Source organism: Passer montanus, unplaced genomic scaffold, assembly GCF_014805655.1.
Source record: "Passer montanus isolate IOZ18808 unplaced genomic scaffold, ASM1480565v1 scaffold91, whole genome shotgun sequence".
Classification (NCBI taxonomy): Eukaryota; Metazoa; Chordata; class Aves; order Passeriformes; family Passeridae; genus Passer; species Passer montanus.
The window spans coordinates 1,889,876-1,908,056 of NW_024374479.1; the positions used below are offsets into that span (position 1 = coordinate 1,889,876).

General features: G+C 37.9%; 1 protein-coding gene across 2 annotated transcripts in view; it reads right to left on the reverse strand.

Annotated features, from left to right (window-relative positions):
* Positions 1–18,181, reverse strand: part of ADGRV1 (adhesion G protein-coupled receptor V1) — a 282,802-nt gene that overhangs the window by 72,671 nt on the left and 191,950 nt on the right. For both annotated transcript variants that reach the window (XM_039695669.1, XM_039695670.1), the window contains 2 exons: positions 9,002–9,118; positions 3,658–3,836 (listed from right to left, as the gene is read on the reverse strand). In XM_039695669.1, coding sequence (XP_039551603.1) covers positions 3,658–3,836; positions 9,002–9,118 — 296 coding nt within the window. The remainder of the gene's footprint in view (positions 1–3,657; positions 3,837–9,001; positions 9,119–18,181) is intronic.

Sequence of the window (18,181 nt, forward strand, 5' to 3'; positions counted from 1 at the left end):
AAAACTTATCCTGGAATGAGGTATAAGTGAAAGGCAATTAAAGCCATCCCACCTAGAACTGAGGGATTTTTAAATAATCCTTAGAAGATGGTAGCACATCAGACTACCTGTGTTTCTTTGAAAACACAGGAAAAGTTTAGAAAATAAAGCACAAGTACAGGATACAAAAAGGTCAAACTCTGTACTTTTATTAACTTATTCTGTAGGTTTTTCCCTATATAAGTATGTGTGTATATATATATATATATATATATATACACATGTGTATGCATATGAGTGCATGTATATATAAGAATGCCTGTAGTGTGGTGCTCTGTCAACATAATTGATGTAGCTCTGGTTCATCAGAAACATTTATCTTGCTGCTACACACTACTACTGCTACTATCCATATTTATACTGCGACTACAGTAGCAGTAGCAGTAGCAGTAGCAGTAGCAGTAGCAGTAGCAGTAGCAGTAGCAGTAGCAGTAGCAGGAGCAGTAGCAGGAGCAGTAGTAGTAGCAGTAGCTCACGATGGTTAAATTTACTATGCAGAAAAGTGCAGAGCACAAATGGTGAGAAATCAGCAGTGAAAACTCCAGGCTTTTTGCCCCCCAACTTCAGCTAGGTGGTTCATGAAGCAATTGGCTTTGCATACAGAGAGTCAAGCATCATTCTGTGCTGAGGTCTAGCACAGCAGTTTGAAATCCTAGATGATGTGCCAGTGAACTGAGGAGAGAGGAGGTGGCAAAACTGGGATAATAGGAAAAAGAAGCTGGAGAGAGAGGGCCATGCAGGGAGACACTTCTAGTCCATGCAGAATAAAAAAACCCAGGCATTACAGAATGGTAATTCCTCACAGACTTGTCACACAAACTTCTTCTTCTTGGTATGTCTGTGAGTTAAATTAAAATCCCTGAATGTTTTTGTGGCAATTCTTAGCTATTTTCTCACTTATTCCTGCCTGTAAAAGTCTGGTAATTCAAACCTTGCTCATGGCTGAATTCAGCACTTTTGAAGTAATACAGAAAAGGAGACATGAGACTTAATCCAAATGCTTAGACCGAAATTAGGTCACTCAAGCTAAAATGTTCTTGTTACTGGTCCTTGGTATAAAGAAAGCAGATTTCCATTTTAGGGAACAGCTAGTAAGCCAGGGATCTGTTTCTAGGACGTGTGCCAACACTGAGACAGTCATACAACTGGATGAGACCCAAAGCAGCACCCAGTATATTTTTCTGACTGCATTAAGGGTCAGTGCAACAGACTGACAGACTTTCGGTCAGAGAGAAACCATGGCACAAAGTGCATTGCAAAGGCCCTGGTACCAAAGCTGGTGAACCACACCCATTTGCAAGCTTTGCCCTAACTCATCTGTTTCTGAGATCAGAAGCCAGAATTGTTTAATGTCAAGTACCAGCTTTTGTTGACAAACACAAGTTTAAATGTTAATTGTGCTACACTCACTGGACTTGTACCCAAGAGACGGCCCAGAATTCTAAAAGATGCTATAAAAGAACCCTGTACTACTTTGAAATTGTACAGAATCAGCATCTTTTCTAGGCTTATTCAAAGAGACTTCAACCTTTGCAGCTGAGCAATAGGGGAATCAGCAAAGAGCAGAGTGAAAGAGCCCTTCTGTGTCAGTTAGGTCTTTCATTTATCACTAAATTCCAACCTTAAAAAGAAAAAGTTGCTTGGTGGCATTTATACAGACAAATTTACCAGTATTAAAAAAAATTCACACAATGCCAAAGAGAGAACTGTTCACACCATATATAAACACTGCTAAATATTAAAGCAATCAACAGTACACTATTAGTTTATACTGAGACATGAGAGTCACAGAATAAAATACCGGCATTTTTATGTAGAATTTGTCATATCTGGAGGGAAACTCTATCCTAATACTTCCTTTGAAGCATAAAACCCAACATGTCTGAACTCATTTTTTGTTCAGTGCAAGTATAAAATGAACTTCTCTAAATACAGCTATATTGTTGGCTATTAATTCTGCCCATGGCATACTGGTTAAGAACAAAACAGTTGGTCAGACAACACATTAATGCAAAAATGGGTTGCCTGAAGGAGTGATTGCTTAGGAGAGAGTTAGGATAACAGGCTTCACTACTTCTATTACTTTAACCAGTTTTCCAGCTCTCGTATGTGAGGAGTTCTTACCAGCACACTACTGTTTTCAAACTGTTTCTGAGGCTGATTCTGAAGTCAGTATGCAATGAGTTTGGATTTGGAAATCTCCTTGTCACTTTTTCCACTACTGCATTCTGGCTTGGAGAAAACAAACCACGTGCTGTAGTTCAATCTGTCCTCTTTTTTACATTCTGTCTTTCAAAGTCATCTTGTATAGATAAAAACAAGCCTTACAGTGCCCTTCAAATCAATGAGGAATGAGCATTGATGCCATTTATGAAAATTTTTGCAGATATCTCTTAGAGTGTTCATGTTGACTGAGATAGAATAAGCTGCACATTCACTAAGCTTGGGATGATTTCTGTCATTTTCCCACTGTAACAGAATGCTGGAAAAGTTCTATATTTAATTTTGGTAATGGTTGGACTGAATAATTTTCCTCTACTTAATAATTTTATCAGAATTGTAAGGTTTTTCCTTGTTTTTTAAAGAATGAGACATGGACATCAAAAGAAAACAACTGGGAAACTGTTTCACTACATAATGATACCATCAACTCACAGTATGGCTTCAGTTGGAGAACTTGATTATGTTACACACATTTCTTGTGTTTACGATGCACAAAGAAGCATTTTACCATAAAGAAAAAGACACATTCTGTGAAGAAATATTGATGTGTATGGCATGGTATATGCCTATGGAGCACTGCCTGATATAACATGAATATCAGCAATGGTTTGTTGTTGTGGACCTCAGTCATATTTCTGAATTGAGTTGGTGTCTATGAATGTGGGACTAAACTTCATCCAACATGGTCACAGAATTTGTGGTACCCAATGTAACTCATTTACATCAAAATCAGGTATTCCTGCTTACCATGCAGTAAGATTCATTACCATTACAATACAGATTCACACGGATATGCAGATATGCATATACAAATAATATTTTAAGGACATATGCATGTATATATATACTTGCATATATTTAAACATCAGTATGAAATTCAAGTATCTACTCACAGGAATTCCCTTGGTGTGACAAAAAACACAACACTAAATTTTGCTTTCTTATAATGGAATGATGCACACTGTATCTTCCTCTTTTATTAAAGACAGATGAATATTCTTCTGCTGTGGGTCTACCCTGAAAGCAACGTCATATGATGTTTTCATAAAAAGAATTTGTACATGTGTTTTAAAAAGAAGACGTGTGTTTATTTTCTGCACATGAAGCATGTAATTGTGATAAAAAATCAGTAAGTATATTATCCTTATATCCTAGAAGAGCTATCATCACAGATTACGTTTGCCAGAAAAGAAGCCAAAGAAAAAAAAAGGTATGAAAGAGCAAAAATATTTATCTATGTATCTCCACTTAAATGTGTCTGGTTCTATGAAGATATAATGTTTTAATTAGGAGAGTTTTCTATGCTTATATATGACTCTCCACATGGAAGAAAATTAAGTACAAACCAAAACAGATAGTACAATGCCTAGTTCATGGTTTTAAGGAAACACTTACAGATCACTGTAGACAAGGCCATAAATCTGTGCGGTGCTGTGATGGTAAATTCCTCTCAGGATAATTAGAAGGAGGATAACAACAAAAGCTGGAAGCCCCCAACTCAAAAGGAAGTAAAGCAGATAACGCCTTTCTGTGTGTTCATCATTCATCACAAGGACATACCAGAAATTAACTGCCTGAAGAATAAAGCACAAAAACAATCAGTAGACTTGCTGGTTATAAACTATGCCAAAAAATTAATCACGTTGAAGGTCACAATGCAGCATATTTCTCCCCCAGTGCAGGTGTATGTATAAACACTATTCAACAAAAATACTTTGTCCTCACTTTTTCTCGTTAAGTAAAGAAAACACATTACAAAAACAATATGCTTATTTATAAAACTATTTTGAACTAGACTAACAGAGAAAGAGACACCCTCTTTAGTAGAGAACATTATTTTTGCTATGTAAAAATAGCTTTTTGGGGCAAAAGTAACTTTTTTCTCTAGATATTCATACCTTCACATAGAAGACTGGCATACAGTATTTCTAAGTCTTATCTGTATTTAATATTTTTATCTTATTGTTCAGCTGTATGTATATTGTAGGAAACACACTATGCTCCTTTGATGGTTCTGTTATCCTGTTCTGTGCTTGGCAGTACAATACAGACATGGAGCAAGTCCAGCAATGCTTCATGTGGATGATAGAGGGATGAAAAACTTCTCCCATGAGGGGAGGCTGAGGGAGCTGTGGCTGTTCAGCCTGGAAAGAGGATGCTCAGGGGGATCATATCCATATGTATAAACATCTGATAGGAGTCAGTGACTAAGAATGAGACACTCTCCTCACTGATACTCCATGGTGGGGCAAGAGGCAATGGGCCCAAATTAACATACAAGAAGCTCCATCTGCATTGAAGAAAAAGCTTTCTTATTGTGAGAGTGGTCAAACACTGGGCCAAGATGCCCACAGAGGTTGTGAAGTATGCATCCTTAGATAATCAAAACCACACTGACCATGGTCCTGAGCAACCTGCTCTAGCTTTTTGAGGTAGGGTTTTGCACTAGATAGCCTCAAGGTACCCCTAAAACTTCAACAGCTCTATGATTCAGTGTAATATATGCATAACAGTTTGAGAATAATCTGGAAATAAATGAATGTAAACTGACAGGCATCTCCAAAACAGTCCATGTTTTCTTATGATCAACTTATCATCAAACAGAATAATGTGGCTTAAAACCTTATATGAATCAAAATACTGGAATAGCTGAAACCCCTTGGAAGAACTGATAATATGAGTAAGGAAACCCTTCAAGTAAAACAGAATACTTAACATATAGCTTGATATGAAAATTTGAATTTTCTTCAAGATGTTCATAATAGAAACGCTGTCATGGGTGAGCATTTTTTAAAGCACATCTACACACTGCTGTCTAATAAACAACTAAGCTATCCATAATATTTTTTAAATTTTTTCTTCACTTTTTCCACTTCAAAAATGTTATACCACCTACAGGTCCACATGCTATATTATGATTTCAGGCCTTTTATATGAGGGCATAAGGGATTAATTGTCTTTTTCTGCATATAAGGTATCTAATTCCAGCTTGTGCCTTTAAGCATGTCTTGTCAGTCAGTGGAGACAGGACAGGCACATTCAGGTACTCATTAATCCTAACCCAAGCACAATCATCTCTCTCTATGGCCTACACAAGGGTTTCATATAATAATGTTGATTTACAGGCTTCATTTTCAGCCATCTATTGTAAGAATAAGTAAAAATTAATATACTGTGACAAGACAATGCAACATGATTATTTTATTGAGGGAAATTTTACACATTTCCCTCAGCCATGGGTTTGTCTACCCCTTGGTTCAGGAACACCTAATTTTCCCATTAAAGTGCTTAATTAGTTGTTTCTGGATTCCTATGTATGTCTCATTAGTCACCTATCATTTCAGATTTTTTTCTGTGATTTATATAGTATGAATATGCAATACTTTTTCTCATTGACAATAAAGCACATTGGATGGTACCAACTTGTTTAAAAAAATATTAGTAACTGTTTTAAATGCCTTTTTTAGAGAATGAGATTTCATAGCTATATCCAGTGTATAGAATTATATTAATTATATAATAACTATTATGCCTTTTTTCATTTTTGTTTGGTGATTGGTGCTATATGAACAAAAGCAAAGTTTATTTTCTTGAAAAGATCACAGGTAAATCCCACCACATAATGGCAACTATCCTGTGTAGGTTGAAAGAACACAGAAAAACTATTAATTCCATTGCTGGACATGCATAGGAAGAAAATATTAAACAGATGAAAATTTTATTTGGACAAAAAATCCACAGCTTGTGGAAAGATTTGGTTGTTCTGTTCACTTTTATGTCGGACTGAAAATTTATTGAAAATTCTATTTGTCACTTCACGTCAGTAAACACACTTCAGTTACACACCTTTATAGTGCTGGCTAGGCTGTGTCTCACTGAAAGCACTTCCAGACAGCAAAATGCTTGAACTATATAGGCCATTACACTCAGGGACTGCTGATTCTAACAGTTCTGACAACCTGGTGAACATTGCTCTTAGTCACCCAACTGAAACTGCTTCCTATGAAGTCATCCCTCATGTCCTTGTTCTGTGTTTGGTTAGCCGTATTTAGTTATCTCACCTCATCTATCACAGCATAACACTTAATACCACAGCTGCTATAAAGGTGTAAGTGAGGTTGGATTATCCACATTTTCTGCACAGTCACATATGTACTTTGATAATTACTAGTCCTTATATTCAACCCTTTTTGATGCTTCAAAAGGTAATCAATTAAATAATACAGGAGCTAATTTTAGCAAATCCTTTCCTGTTGCCATGCTGCAACAATTACCAGTTCAAGAGAAGAATAAAATGTACAGTCCATTTTCCAGCTGCTCGGGTAGAAGTACAAATGATCAAGTTGTGATTTGTTCTGATATAGAATACAAAATAATTGTTTATTCACAGAACACCCTAATGAGACAATGTGAACTTCAGTGAAGGTCTTTTCTTTTAAAATGAAGCAATTAACGGAAATTACATTCTCAAACCTGGGACACATTTATTTAATTGTTTAATCATTCATTAATTTATCTTTAGTGATAATCACAGAATTTTAGAAATTTTTGTGTTGGAAGGGGCCACCTAGTTGCCCATCTACTACGATAGGACATTTTCCACTGGACCAGTGTCCTGCTACCAGCCAGAACAGGGGTAATTTTTGCAGTAGCCATGGCTGGGACCCAGAGGTTATCCTATATCACCTCCCAGCACTGCTGGAGGTTGGGGGAAGGAACTCTTCTGGGGAGAAGGGGCTTGTTCTGGGTCAGTATAGTGTGGTGGAGGGAGCAGTTGGGTCGTGCTGTTTCCATGTGAATAGTTCACCTCCTTCTGGTACCCTCTGTCAGTATTGTTGTACTGTTTGTTCCCTTGTCTCATTGCTGTTTCTAGCACAATGCTCTTCTCTCAACCCATGCTCTTTGCAGGGCAGAGGGAGGGGGAGGCTGGAAGTAAGAGAGCAGTGCATGGATTCAGTGGGAGAATAAAAATTAAACTGGAGAATACCAGACCTAAACGAGGACAACAACGTTGCTCAAAGTCTCATCTCCAAACTGCCCTTGAACACTTCCAGGGATGAAGTAGCCACAACTTGGCAACCTGGGCAACCTCTTCCAGTGCCCCACCACCTGTGATTATCTGCAGATAGCTGACAAAAAACGGGTGCAAAATACTTTATTTAAAGTCATTTCGAATTCAGTAGGAAAATTTCTATTTTCCTTCTTTCTTCTTTTTACAAATAGTTGGAGGTGTCATTTTATAATAATTTTATGCTTTTATATAATTCCTTTTTTGAAGCTGTTAAGCAGTCTACAAATTATTCTTAAAATAAAACCCATCAAACTTACTTTAAGATCAGTAGACATCTTACAAGTCTGACACAAATAGTTGGAGGTGTCATTTTATAATAATTTTATGCTTTTATATAATTCCTCTTTTGAAGCTGTTAGGCAGTCTACAAATTATTCCTTACAAAATAATTATTATTTACAAAATAATTTAGAGTTGTTAACCTACAAGAACATTGTTTGCCAAGCAAACAAGTTTCTTTATTGAGGTCATCTACATGTAAATTGTGAAGGCTAATGAGCACAGCTGAGCTGTTGGAGAGGCCACTGTGGTTCTCAATCAATATGAGCCTGACATATCCCAGGAAAACACCACATATCACATGAATATTACTGGGAGAGAAAGCTGCATTTAGATGCACAGATATATAAAACTGTATGCTATAACAAATGTGCTTGGGGCAAATCTCTTAAAATAACAGAAAAATAAATCACTTAACTCAAATACTGATGCTAAATATACATTTCTAAATGAGAACATAATAATGTCTTTTTTCTAGTAACTCCACAGCTTGTTACTTTGACTAACTTACAACTAGTAATTTTCCATAACTAATTTGACTGTTCATGGAGTTCCATATTAGTTCACTTGTTTTTTTTCAACCATTTACTGTTCTAGAATATATCAAATGAGCAACAGAGCTGTGAGTAGTCTGGAGCAGTAGACTAATGAGGAATGGCTGAGGGAGCTGGGGGTGTTCAGCCTAGACAAAAGGGTGGGGGGACATGGAGGTTTAGTTGTGGATTTGGCAGTACTGAGTTAACAGTTGAACTTGACAATACTAGAGGGCTTCTCCTAAATTATTCTATGATTCTATAAAAATATGGTGATAATTATGAATACATATAGGCTATATTTTAATACAAACTTGTGAAGGAATGTTTGTCATGTTATACAAGTTTAATGACTAAAATGCCACTGAATCAACAAATTACAGTGTAGTTTACATTTACACTTCACTTGTAAGAGACTGCTTCAAAAGACCAAATAAGAGACATTTAGAAAAACTGTTAAGAGTAAGAAAAATAATTCTTCCTTGCTCTGAGACAATTCTTTGTTGTTCTGAGAATGAATAGTTGTAATGAAAATGAGAGGAAAAAGTCTTTATAGTGTTTGTATATTTACCCTTGGAATTGTGTTGCTGTAGATTTAATAAAAGTCATCTAAAGCTTTGGCCTTCTAGTAGCATTGAATTTAGGTGCTCTATATGTCTCTTATATATAGATATACAGATATGTATATGTATATATATATATATATATATATATATATATATATATATATATATATATATATATATATATATATATATATATATATATGCACTAAAATAAAATAGAAATGAAGTCTAACTATTAGTTATTTTTACAGGTGTTTTGGGAAAATTATAAAAAGGACTAAGAAACCAACCTGAATAAGCATCCAGCTGAACTGGCAGAGGTAAAGGTAATGGGTAACAGACGCAAGGGCAAAGCAGCTTTCCTCTGAGATATGCTGGCTCATGTAAGCAGAGGCCAGAAATGAAACCTGCCAGGGAAAAAAAGAATACATTCATATTGGAATTAAGCAGAACTAATTTAATATTAACAATAAGGGAAAAAACTTAGTTTGGAAGTAAAACATACACTAAATTATTATTTCAGAGACTCTGGAAACATATCTTGAACATCTTAGACATTTAACATTCACCCAAAAGAAGTTATGATTAAGCACTGTCAACCCTAAAGCAGTTGGATTTGCGGAAGCCTTAGTTGACAAGCTGTCGTCTTACACCTAGGTATATTTTTGGCTGGAATGGAAAATAATATTGGTACTGCACTGATGTTCTTGCGGTTGCTAGATAATGTTTATCTGAACTTAGGGCTTTTTAATTTTCCATGCTCTGTGCTGTACCACTCTTAAATTTCTTTTTGTTTTACAAATCTGACACCTGAGACTCTGCTATGGGCAAGGGTCAAGCTTGAAGAATGAAGAAGCACACCTGAGAGGGAGGGTATGTGTGGGTAGAGAGTCAGGAGAGGCACCCATGGGCCATCTGGAGCTGCCTGCTGTGAAGGGACCCCAGTCCCAGCAGTGACAGTCTCAGGTGGCACATGTGTAACTCCTTAAGTCGTGTGAGAATGTTCTGGCAGTGGCCTCTCCACACACTGCCCCCTTATATGACAAGACTATGAGAGACTAAATATTTATTGTTTAAAATTGTTCCCATGCAACGTTAGACAGGTTTTGCAATTGGGGTGCAGATTTTCCTGTGTAAGACTAAGAGAGATGTTATCTTCTTATTTTAATAAATCCAGCTATTTTATCAAGTAAACAAACAAACTGGAAGCATTTACTGTCTTCAGGCTGTCAGACTTGTAGGAATATAATACGTCAGCCCCTAAGATAGGGGCAATATCTTGTCCAATACTGGACAAAAGGGAAGAAGCAACTATTCCTTTGTCTAATACCATACCAGGATTTCACATTCACAAGGCAGTTACAATTTGGGTTTTCTTCCACAGATATGCCAAATATCAAAGGACTATATGTTGGCTGGATAATTAGCCAATGCATTGTCTAAGGAACAAAGGTATTCCAACTCTGACTGCAAGGAATGCAGCTAGACAATTTCAACATAGCATTTTAAATTAAAACACAACTCAGAAATCTTAAGCTCTGTCTTCTGTAAATTTCTTTACAGAAGAAATGGCTCTACAAGCAAAATTCATAAAAGACTTAAAGTGTTCACATAAAGAAAGGTTCTACTCATCCACTGTGCTGATCATTTTCCTTTTGCCTGACAAAAAGTACTACTTTTCTGACCAAAAGCCCATTGACTTGTTAGCAACAGAAAGTAATGGGCTCTGGAGACAGATTTTATGTACAGTAGATGGGATAGGTAAGAAAGTTAAAGCAAATTAAGTGATTTGGGATATATGTGGACACTGTATTTGCGACAAAATACTCATACAGTACTGAGTACCCCTTACACAGTCTCTTTATCATAAAAGTACCCTTATAAAGACAGTATAATGTTACCTCACCATGAAATTGAAGAATATCAATGAACAACTAAGGAACAAGTGGACTAAAAATTATTATGAAAAGTATTTCAAGATCTAAAGACAAAAAATGCACGTTCAACATTTTATGTGGTATTTATCAGCTTCTGCTGGGAACTGGCATCTAAATCATGGCCACATAATCATTCAGTTATTAAGAGGTTAACACACAGATTAATAAGGGCTAGTCTTTGCCAAATTCTGACACTGCTGAAAGAAATCCAATCATCTGGAGTGGGTTACACACAATTGAAATATCTCTGCAATAGCTGCCATCCATAAGGGATAAATAAGAAGTGTTTGTGGAAACAACCCCACAGTACCAGCTCTCTCAAACACCACCAGTAGTAACTTGTCTGAGACTTGAACAAATACTTCTACTGACAACAAGCATCTGGGTGGAAAGGCTTTACAACCTTTGGTCTCTGAAGGTTTGTGTGTATGTCAAGGACAGACTGCTAGGCTAGAGGATAGGGGATGCAAACACAAAAGCAGACTGATGGAGTCAGTCTTTTGGACTGAATGTTGGCTTGAAAGCATTTTTTATTTATAACCAAGAAACTATAATTCCTAAAACTCTCCTGTGCTTCAAGAAAAAGAAGGTTTTGCATATTAAAAAAGAGGAGTATATCAACAGTTTTCCAATTGCATTTCCAACAATGCAAAGAGTCTAAAGATGTGCTAAAAAAAGCATAACTTTGACAGAAACGGACTTTTCTTAAAGGAACAAGACAACAATATGACTGGAGTAATCCCTCAGCTAAAACTTCACTGTACTTAGTGGCCTTAGAGTATTTTAGAAAAAAAAAAAGTAAAATATAAAATTTTCATAGACTTGTTGTTTGTATCTTGGTTGGAAGCTACAAATAAGAGTTTATAACACAAAAAACCCCACAAACCAACAAATATGCCTTCCCAATAAGTGTTCCTTAGACTAATTGCCTCATGTCTTCCGTGCCTCACTTAGTTATTAACTGTAGGCTTCAACCTTTTTTAACAAGGAACTTATTACTTTAATAACAAAAACTTGTGCCATATATTGGAACAAGTTGTTCATTCTTGGATCTTTAAAATCTATGCTTATTATATTACCAATCATCCAGAGCTCCTTTTACAGAGAACTTATAGTTTAAATAGCCCTTTTCAATCTTTATATACTGACATTTAGTTCTATGCTGAAAAAATAACATAATGCTTCTTCCTCATTCTTTTTAAGGTGATCGGTTGTGCTGGTTTTATATTGGAGGCACTCATAGAAGTGACTTTCTAAGTGAAGCTGCTAGCAGTTTCCTCCATGTCTGACAAAAAGACCAATCAGTAATTAGCTCTAAGAATTGACAATCCATTAAACAACTAAGAAAACTGTACATGCCTCTGTGAAGACACATGTAAAAGATGAAAAAAGTTCAGGAGGGTTTCTTTCCCTTCCAGTCTGGAAGCAGGTAACAAGGCTGGCCTGGCCCCCGTCTCAGTCAGGCAGCCCCTGCCTCAGGGCAGCACCCCTTTCCTGGGGAGCCCACTGGGCCACATCGGCTGTCAGGGGGAGGGGAGGCCGTGGGGCCAAGGCCAGGCTACAACTCCTAACATCTTTCCACTACTGAGCCCTGCCTCGCCACCAGTCCAGGCTGAGCTGGGGTTCGCTGGGCTCCAGGAGCAGCCAGGGCCAGGGTGGCTTGGCCAAAATTCTGCCACTGTTAGGGTTTGCCTGCAACCACTGGGCAGGGGGAGGAGAAGCCATCAGCCCTGGTGTGCTGCTGCTGAGTTCTGGCCTAGCTGCTAAGATCCTAGCCGCCCTCCCCACCGCAGCTGCAGCTCCAGCCAAAAGCTGCTGAGCCTGGCTGGGGTCAGGTAACCATCTGCAGGCCCCAGGTGAGATATTAATGCTTTCAGTGCTTCAATCCTGCCTTGAGTGAGAGAAAAAACAGAGTGTAGGCACGTAGAGGAACAACATGCAGACACCAAGGTCAGTGAAGAGGAAGTCAAGTCCCAGATGGGAGAGATGAGGAGATGCCTTGATCTTGGGGCTGAAATCCTCTTTTAAAGCCATGGAGAAGACACATCAGAGTTATTTTTCCTATAACTCATTGAAGAAATATGGGGAAATGGATTGTTCAAACCTGTACTGAAGCAGGCAATGCTGAAATAGCTGTGAATTTGAGAAGTTTGAACAGAGAGAAGAATTATGAAAACCCTGCGCCCCCAGGGAGAGAAGAAGATCTCTGTTCACAGAGATGATCTCAGAGATAGATAGAGAGAAACTTTGCTTTTGCATCCTTAAAACAATCCCCCATAACTTGACAAGGCCCATAAACACAGCTGTGGGGAAAAACTGTGCAAAATGGGAGGAACTTCACAACTGCAGATTTTCTGGGCAGCTACTATTAATGAAAATTAGAAACCATGAGAGAACTATTTTCTGGTGGAGTAGTCTTCATAAAGTAACAAGAGGGACTTCTCTCCCTAAATGAACTGAAGGAAAACTATTCTAGAAGTGATAAACTGACTGAATTGTTTCTGTATGTTGTTAGTGAGAAAGAAGAAGTTGTAGGAGGGAGGAAATATGTTTTAAAGGTCTTATTCTGATTCTTAGTATTCTTTCTTTTAGTCAGTGTTAATAAAGCTTTCTTCATATCCTTTTAAAGTTTTGAGCCTGCTTTGCCTTCCTCTTAATTCAATCTCTCGCAACAAAAAAATAAGTAAGCATATTCTATTGAGTGCACTGGGGTTCAGCCAGCACTGAAAACCTTCAAATCAGTCTTGACCCAAAATTACTTAATTGATAATCCCTTAAATAGCTCAAGTAGCAGGCTGATGCTTTTAATTATCTGACTGTGATGATTCCATACCACACTGAAAATTATGGTGATAGCATATAATTCAAAGGTTCCCCTTGACAAAGTGAAAAAAAAAATTAAAAATTAAGATAAATAAATGTATTTCCATATATCAGCAAAAAGCTCTTTGACAGGGACCCCATCTGACTGTCATTTACTCAGTTAACCAAGGGACACTGCAATTCTTTTTAAACTTTAAGACAATTATCTACCAATTATTTGAAGAAAATTACTACTGGGTGATTCCATCTAAGTCATAAACACCAAACTATAAATGAGTAACATTGTATCAATCATGAGATGATTTACAAAATTCTACGTTTCTATATTGTCTTAAGTTTGCAAATGCAAGATGTGGCCAGTGGTGTATATTCTATTGCCATCTGTTAGAAGTAGGGCAGTTATCTTCTATTAATTGGGCCACCTGTTAAAACCAGGTGGGGCAGTTTTCTTTATCTTTTCCAGGATCCATCCTCCCTCCAGGGAGGTATCTTCTGTTAATGGGTCATTGAGTGTCACTGCATGACTGATAAATTTACATCAACCCATTGGGAGATGCTCCACCCAGGGGGAGGAGCCAAACATTCCTAGATATAATCTGATCTTTAGAACACCACAGGCAGCTTTTTCCAACTGGATTCCCAGAGCCGCCTTTTCCTACTGGATTACCAGAGGAAGACCAGGCCCATCTACACTACCACTGTACCTTCTGAGGAAAACTACACCCTTCTACAGGATCACTGCTCCAAGAGAACCTGTCAGTCCAGGAGGACTGCAGCCGTGATTTAATTGGGACTGCTACCAACACCCTGGCCCACAGGGTGTCAGCTTGTAATCTCACTTGGTCGGTGTTGTTTTGTATTACTGCATTTTTATTTTTTGTTTTTCCTACTTCCGTGTCTTTGTCTGAGAGCACCCTTAATTTCAAATTCAGAATAATTTGGAGGGAAGAGGGTTGACATGTTCCATTTCAAGAGAGGGTCCTGCCTTCCTTAGCATACACCTGTCTTTTCAAACTAAGATGTGTATGAAGAGTATTTTTGCACTGCTGTTTCCAAGTGATAAGCTGTATCTGAACATCACTCCTCTACTAGCTGAGATCTGCTTCTACTTTGCGGCCTGGACTTTTTAATGGTCAGTTTATATCTGTTTTTAGTTCTGTTTTAAATTTTTCAAGTTACACAGGATTTCCTCCTCCTTGGGGTTTGTACTATCATGAATTTACAGAAAGCAGTAGTACTTTCCCTCAGGCTCCATTTCTCAGGGTTAATTGAGCCACAACAAGTACTCTGTAGAGATGCCTAAACTGATCTGGACAGCAAAAGCAGTTTAGCTCCATGAATACACCATCTGCCTAGATCAATTTACCTTGTTTCTCACAGTAACCTTACCTATTGAAATGTATGCTCACACATGTGAAAACTTGTCCTTGTGAAAAAAGTCTTTGCAGCCTATGCTCCAATTTCATTGTCCTCTTCTATACAGGTGACACATTGATTCCATCCTTCGTGAAAAAACTTAGGGTTGGATGGTGAAAAGCTGCTGAGGTTTCACAACATTCTCATCCAGCACTTTCCTTATGTCCCTATATTCCATACAAAAACTTCTGATCACAGTCATAGATTTACAGAATAGTTGGGAAGGGACCTTAAATATCATCTAGCTCCAAAATTTCTGTCATGGGCACTGACACCTTCCATTATACCAGTTTGCTTTAAACCCCATCCAGCCCAGCCTCGAACACTTCCAGGGAAGGGGCAGCTACAGTTTTCTGGGAAGTCTGTGCCAGTTCCTCACCACCATCACAGCAAATAATATTTTCCTAATATCTAAACTTACTGTCAGTTTTAATCCTTTCCCCTTGCTCTGTCACTAACACACTCTCATAAACTGTTTCTTTCCATCTCTCTTGTATGCTCCCTTCAGGTACTGGATGGCCACAATTAGGTCACCCGAAAGCCAGACTGAGCAGTTCCAACTCTCCTAGCTTTTCCTCGTAAGAGAGATGTTCCATCCCTTTCATCATCTTGGTGGACTTCCCCCAATAGGTCCTTGCCCCTTCTGGGCTGAAAACCTCAGACATGATTGGGGTCTCATGAGAGCAGAGTGGAGGGGCCATATACTGTCCCTTAACCTGCTGGACACACTGCTTTGGATGCAGCCCAGGATGCAGCTGTCTTTTTTGGCAGATACATAGTAATACCTCAGTGATCATCACTCGGTGATCATCCAGTGATCACCAGTGGTACACACAGCTTTCTTTCCTATTTTTAACTACTTCTTGATGTAGAATTATGCTGCTAAGCTACAAGTTATGACTGTTCAGCTTGTTCTAGAAAATATTCCTTTCTTTCACTCTTCAGTCTTCAAAGCTAGTCACAGCTTTCCATATTCTACCCCTTAGTGTCAGTGCTTCTCTACTTCCCACCACTGGTGCATTTTGCCTGGGCATGTTGTTTTCTGTCCCACAGCCCAGGGCTTTAGAACCAGTACAATACCTCTCTCTCTCACTCTCTCATTGTTGTCTCTTCCCCTCTCAGATCTGAGTTGCTAGACTAATCCTCCTCCATTATTATTTCACTAATGATGTGACACATTCTTGTCAAAGAAAATTATCAGACTAGTACGGTATGATCTAAGTATAAGCACATGTGAGTCCTATTCCCTCCATTATTGATCACTACTGACTTTTGACAGATTTTTTTTTTAATTCTTTGATGCTTCTGATATTGTATTAATGGACCTCCAGTTGCCAATATGAATTTTTTTTTACTATATATTACTCTTAATTTATTATTTTCCAGTCACATACTGGCACTCAGAAACAAAATATTTTTTAAAAGCACTTGCTGTGAGACCTGCAAGATATTCTACAAGTCTTGTCAAAGTTAGGATTGGGAGCTATTCTGTTTCAAACTGTAAATGCACCTATCCTTTGAATGTTCCTTCTCTCCTGGTGTCCATAACCTTAACTCCATGCTACTAACTCTACACCATCTTGACTGTATCACAGTGGTGACCTTTAATATCACTATCTTCAGTGATGGTGTAAAGATTGAACTTTTTTCTGTTTGGAGTCAAATCTAATGTATTTACTTTTCCTGCCTCACTGCAAAATTTTACATTATTCTCTCTTCATTTATATAAAAGAACCCCCACTCATCTACTATTGGGGCACACAAGACAGACAGTACTTTGGGCATTATTGGCATAAAAGATTTGGTAATCAGGATGCCTTGGCAAGAGCACACAGAACTTTGAGGATTAAATCAAGACTAGCTGAAGATTAAATCAAGACTTACTGGAAAAGAAAATTACGTCCAGACTTCTGCAAGCAAGAGATGTTGTAAAATGTGTAAGTTTGTTTATGTGACAATTAACCCAATCATTGTAGTAAAACATTACTAGTCTCCCTAAAATGGTCCACAAGCATATGTAGTCCACGATAGGATTGGATTTTTCTGACCATCTCAGAGTCTCCCCATCTCTCTCATCATCACTGATAACCTACCAACCAGCTAACCAACCAACCTTAACAAAAATTCCACACAAGACAACACTCTTGTCAAACAAACCAAATGTACAAAGTTTATTAATTGATGCCAGCTATAAATTATGTGAACAATTCAATGAGCTTTCTAATGATTGCAGAATTTATTAAACTCTAAGTTCAGAATTAGGAGATCTGGGCCTTATTTAGCAGAACTTGGCCTCAAAGCAGAAATGTACTGAGAAAACAATGAATCTAAGTTGTATTTTTAATATCGTACAAAAGAGAAAAAGGAAAGACTAGAAGACTGAAGAAATTATGTATGAAAAATAAGTGCAATACAAAGCAATAGTAATTCCAGTTTGTCATGGTTAGTGCTGAAATGCTACCATACATTAGATTTTAAAATGAGGATACAGCACATGACACAAGGAAACAAATCTTATCTTTACATTGCAACAAATGTAGAAATACTAAATGTGTTCTTTGCCCCAGACTTTTCTAGTAAGACCAGCCTTCAGGGATGCCATGTCCCAGAAACTGGCGGATGAGGTTGGAGCAAGGAAGATATACCCTTGGTGGCAGAGGGTCAGGACAGGGAACAATTTACACATAGGACCATGGCACCTGATGGGGTGTTCACATTGGTGTTGAGTGAGCTGACTGTTGTCATTGCAAGGCCACTTGAAATAACCTTTCAACAATCAGGTGACTAGGAAGTGCCCAAAGATTGGAGGAAAGCAAAGGCCAAGAAGTGCAAGGAGGAGGATCAGGGCAACTACAAGTAGGTCAGCTTCACCTCCACCCTTGGGTATATGACAGAGCAGCAAAGCCTGCAAACAATTTACAGGCACATTAAGGATGAGACAATTCCTAGAAGTAGCCAGCATGGTTTCAGTGAGGGAAAGTCATGCTTGACCAACTTGAAAAACTTCTGTGATGAAGTCAGTGGCCTGGTAGATGAAGAGAGAGCAGCATATATTGTCTACCTGGACTTTAGTAAAGTCCACTTAGACTATTTGTCTACCTGGACTTTGACTTCTTCTCTGCTAAGATATTCATAGATGAGCTGTTGACTTGTGGGCTGGAAATGCAGACAGTGAGGTTGACTCAAAACTAATTTGAACTTGCTTGGAAAGTACTGATTTTAAGTGGTTTACATGACAACACTTCAGAACTGTTCAAAGAACTGCAATGAAGCTGACGAATTTGAAGCATCGTG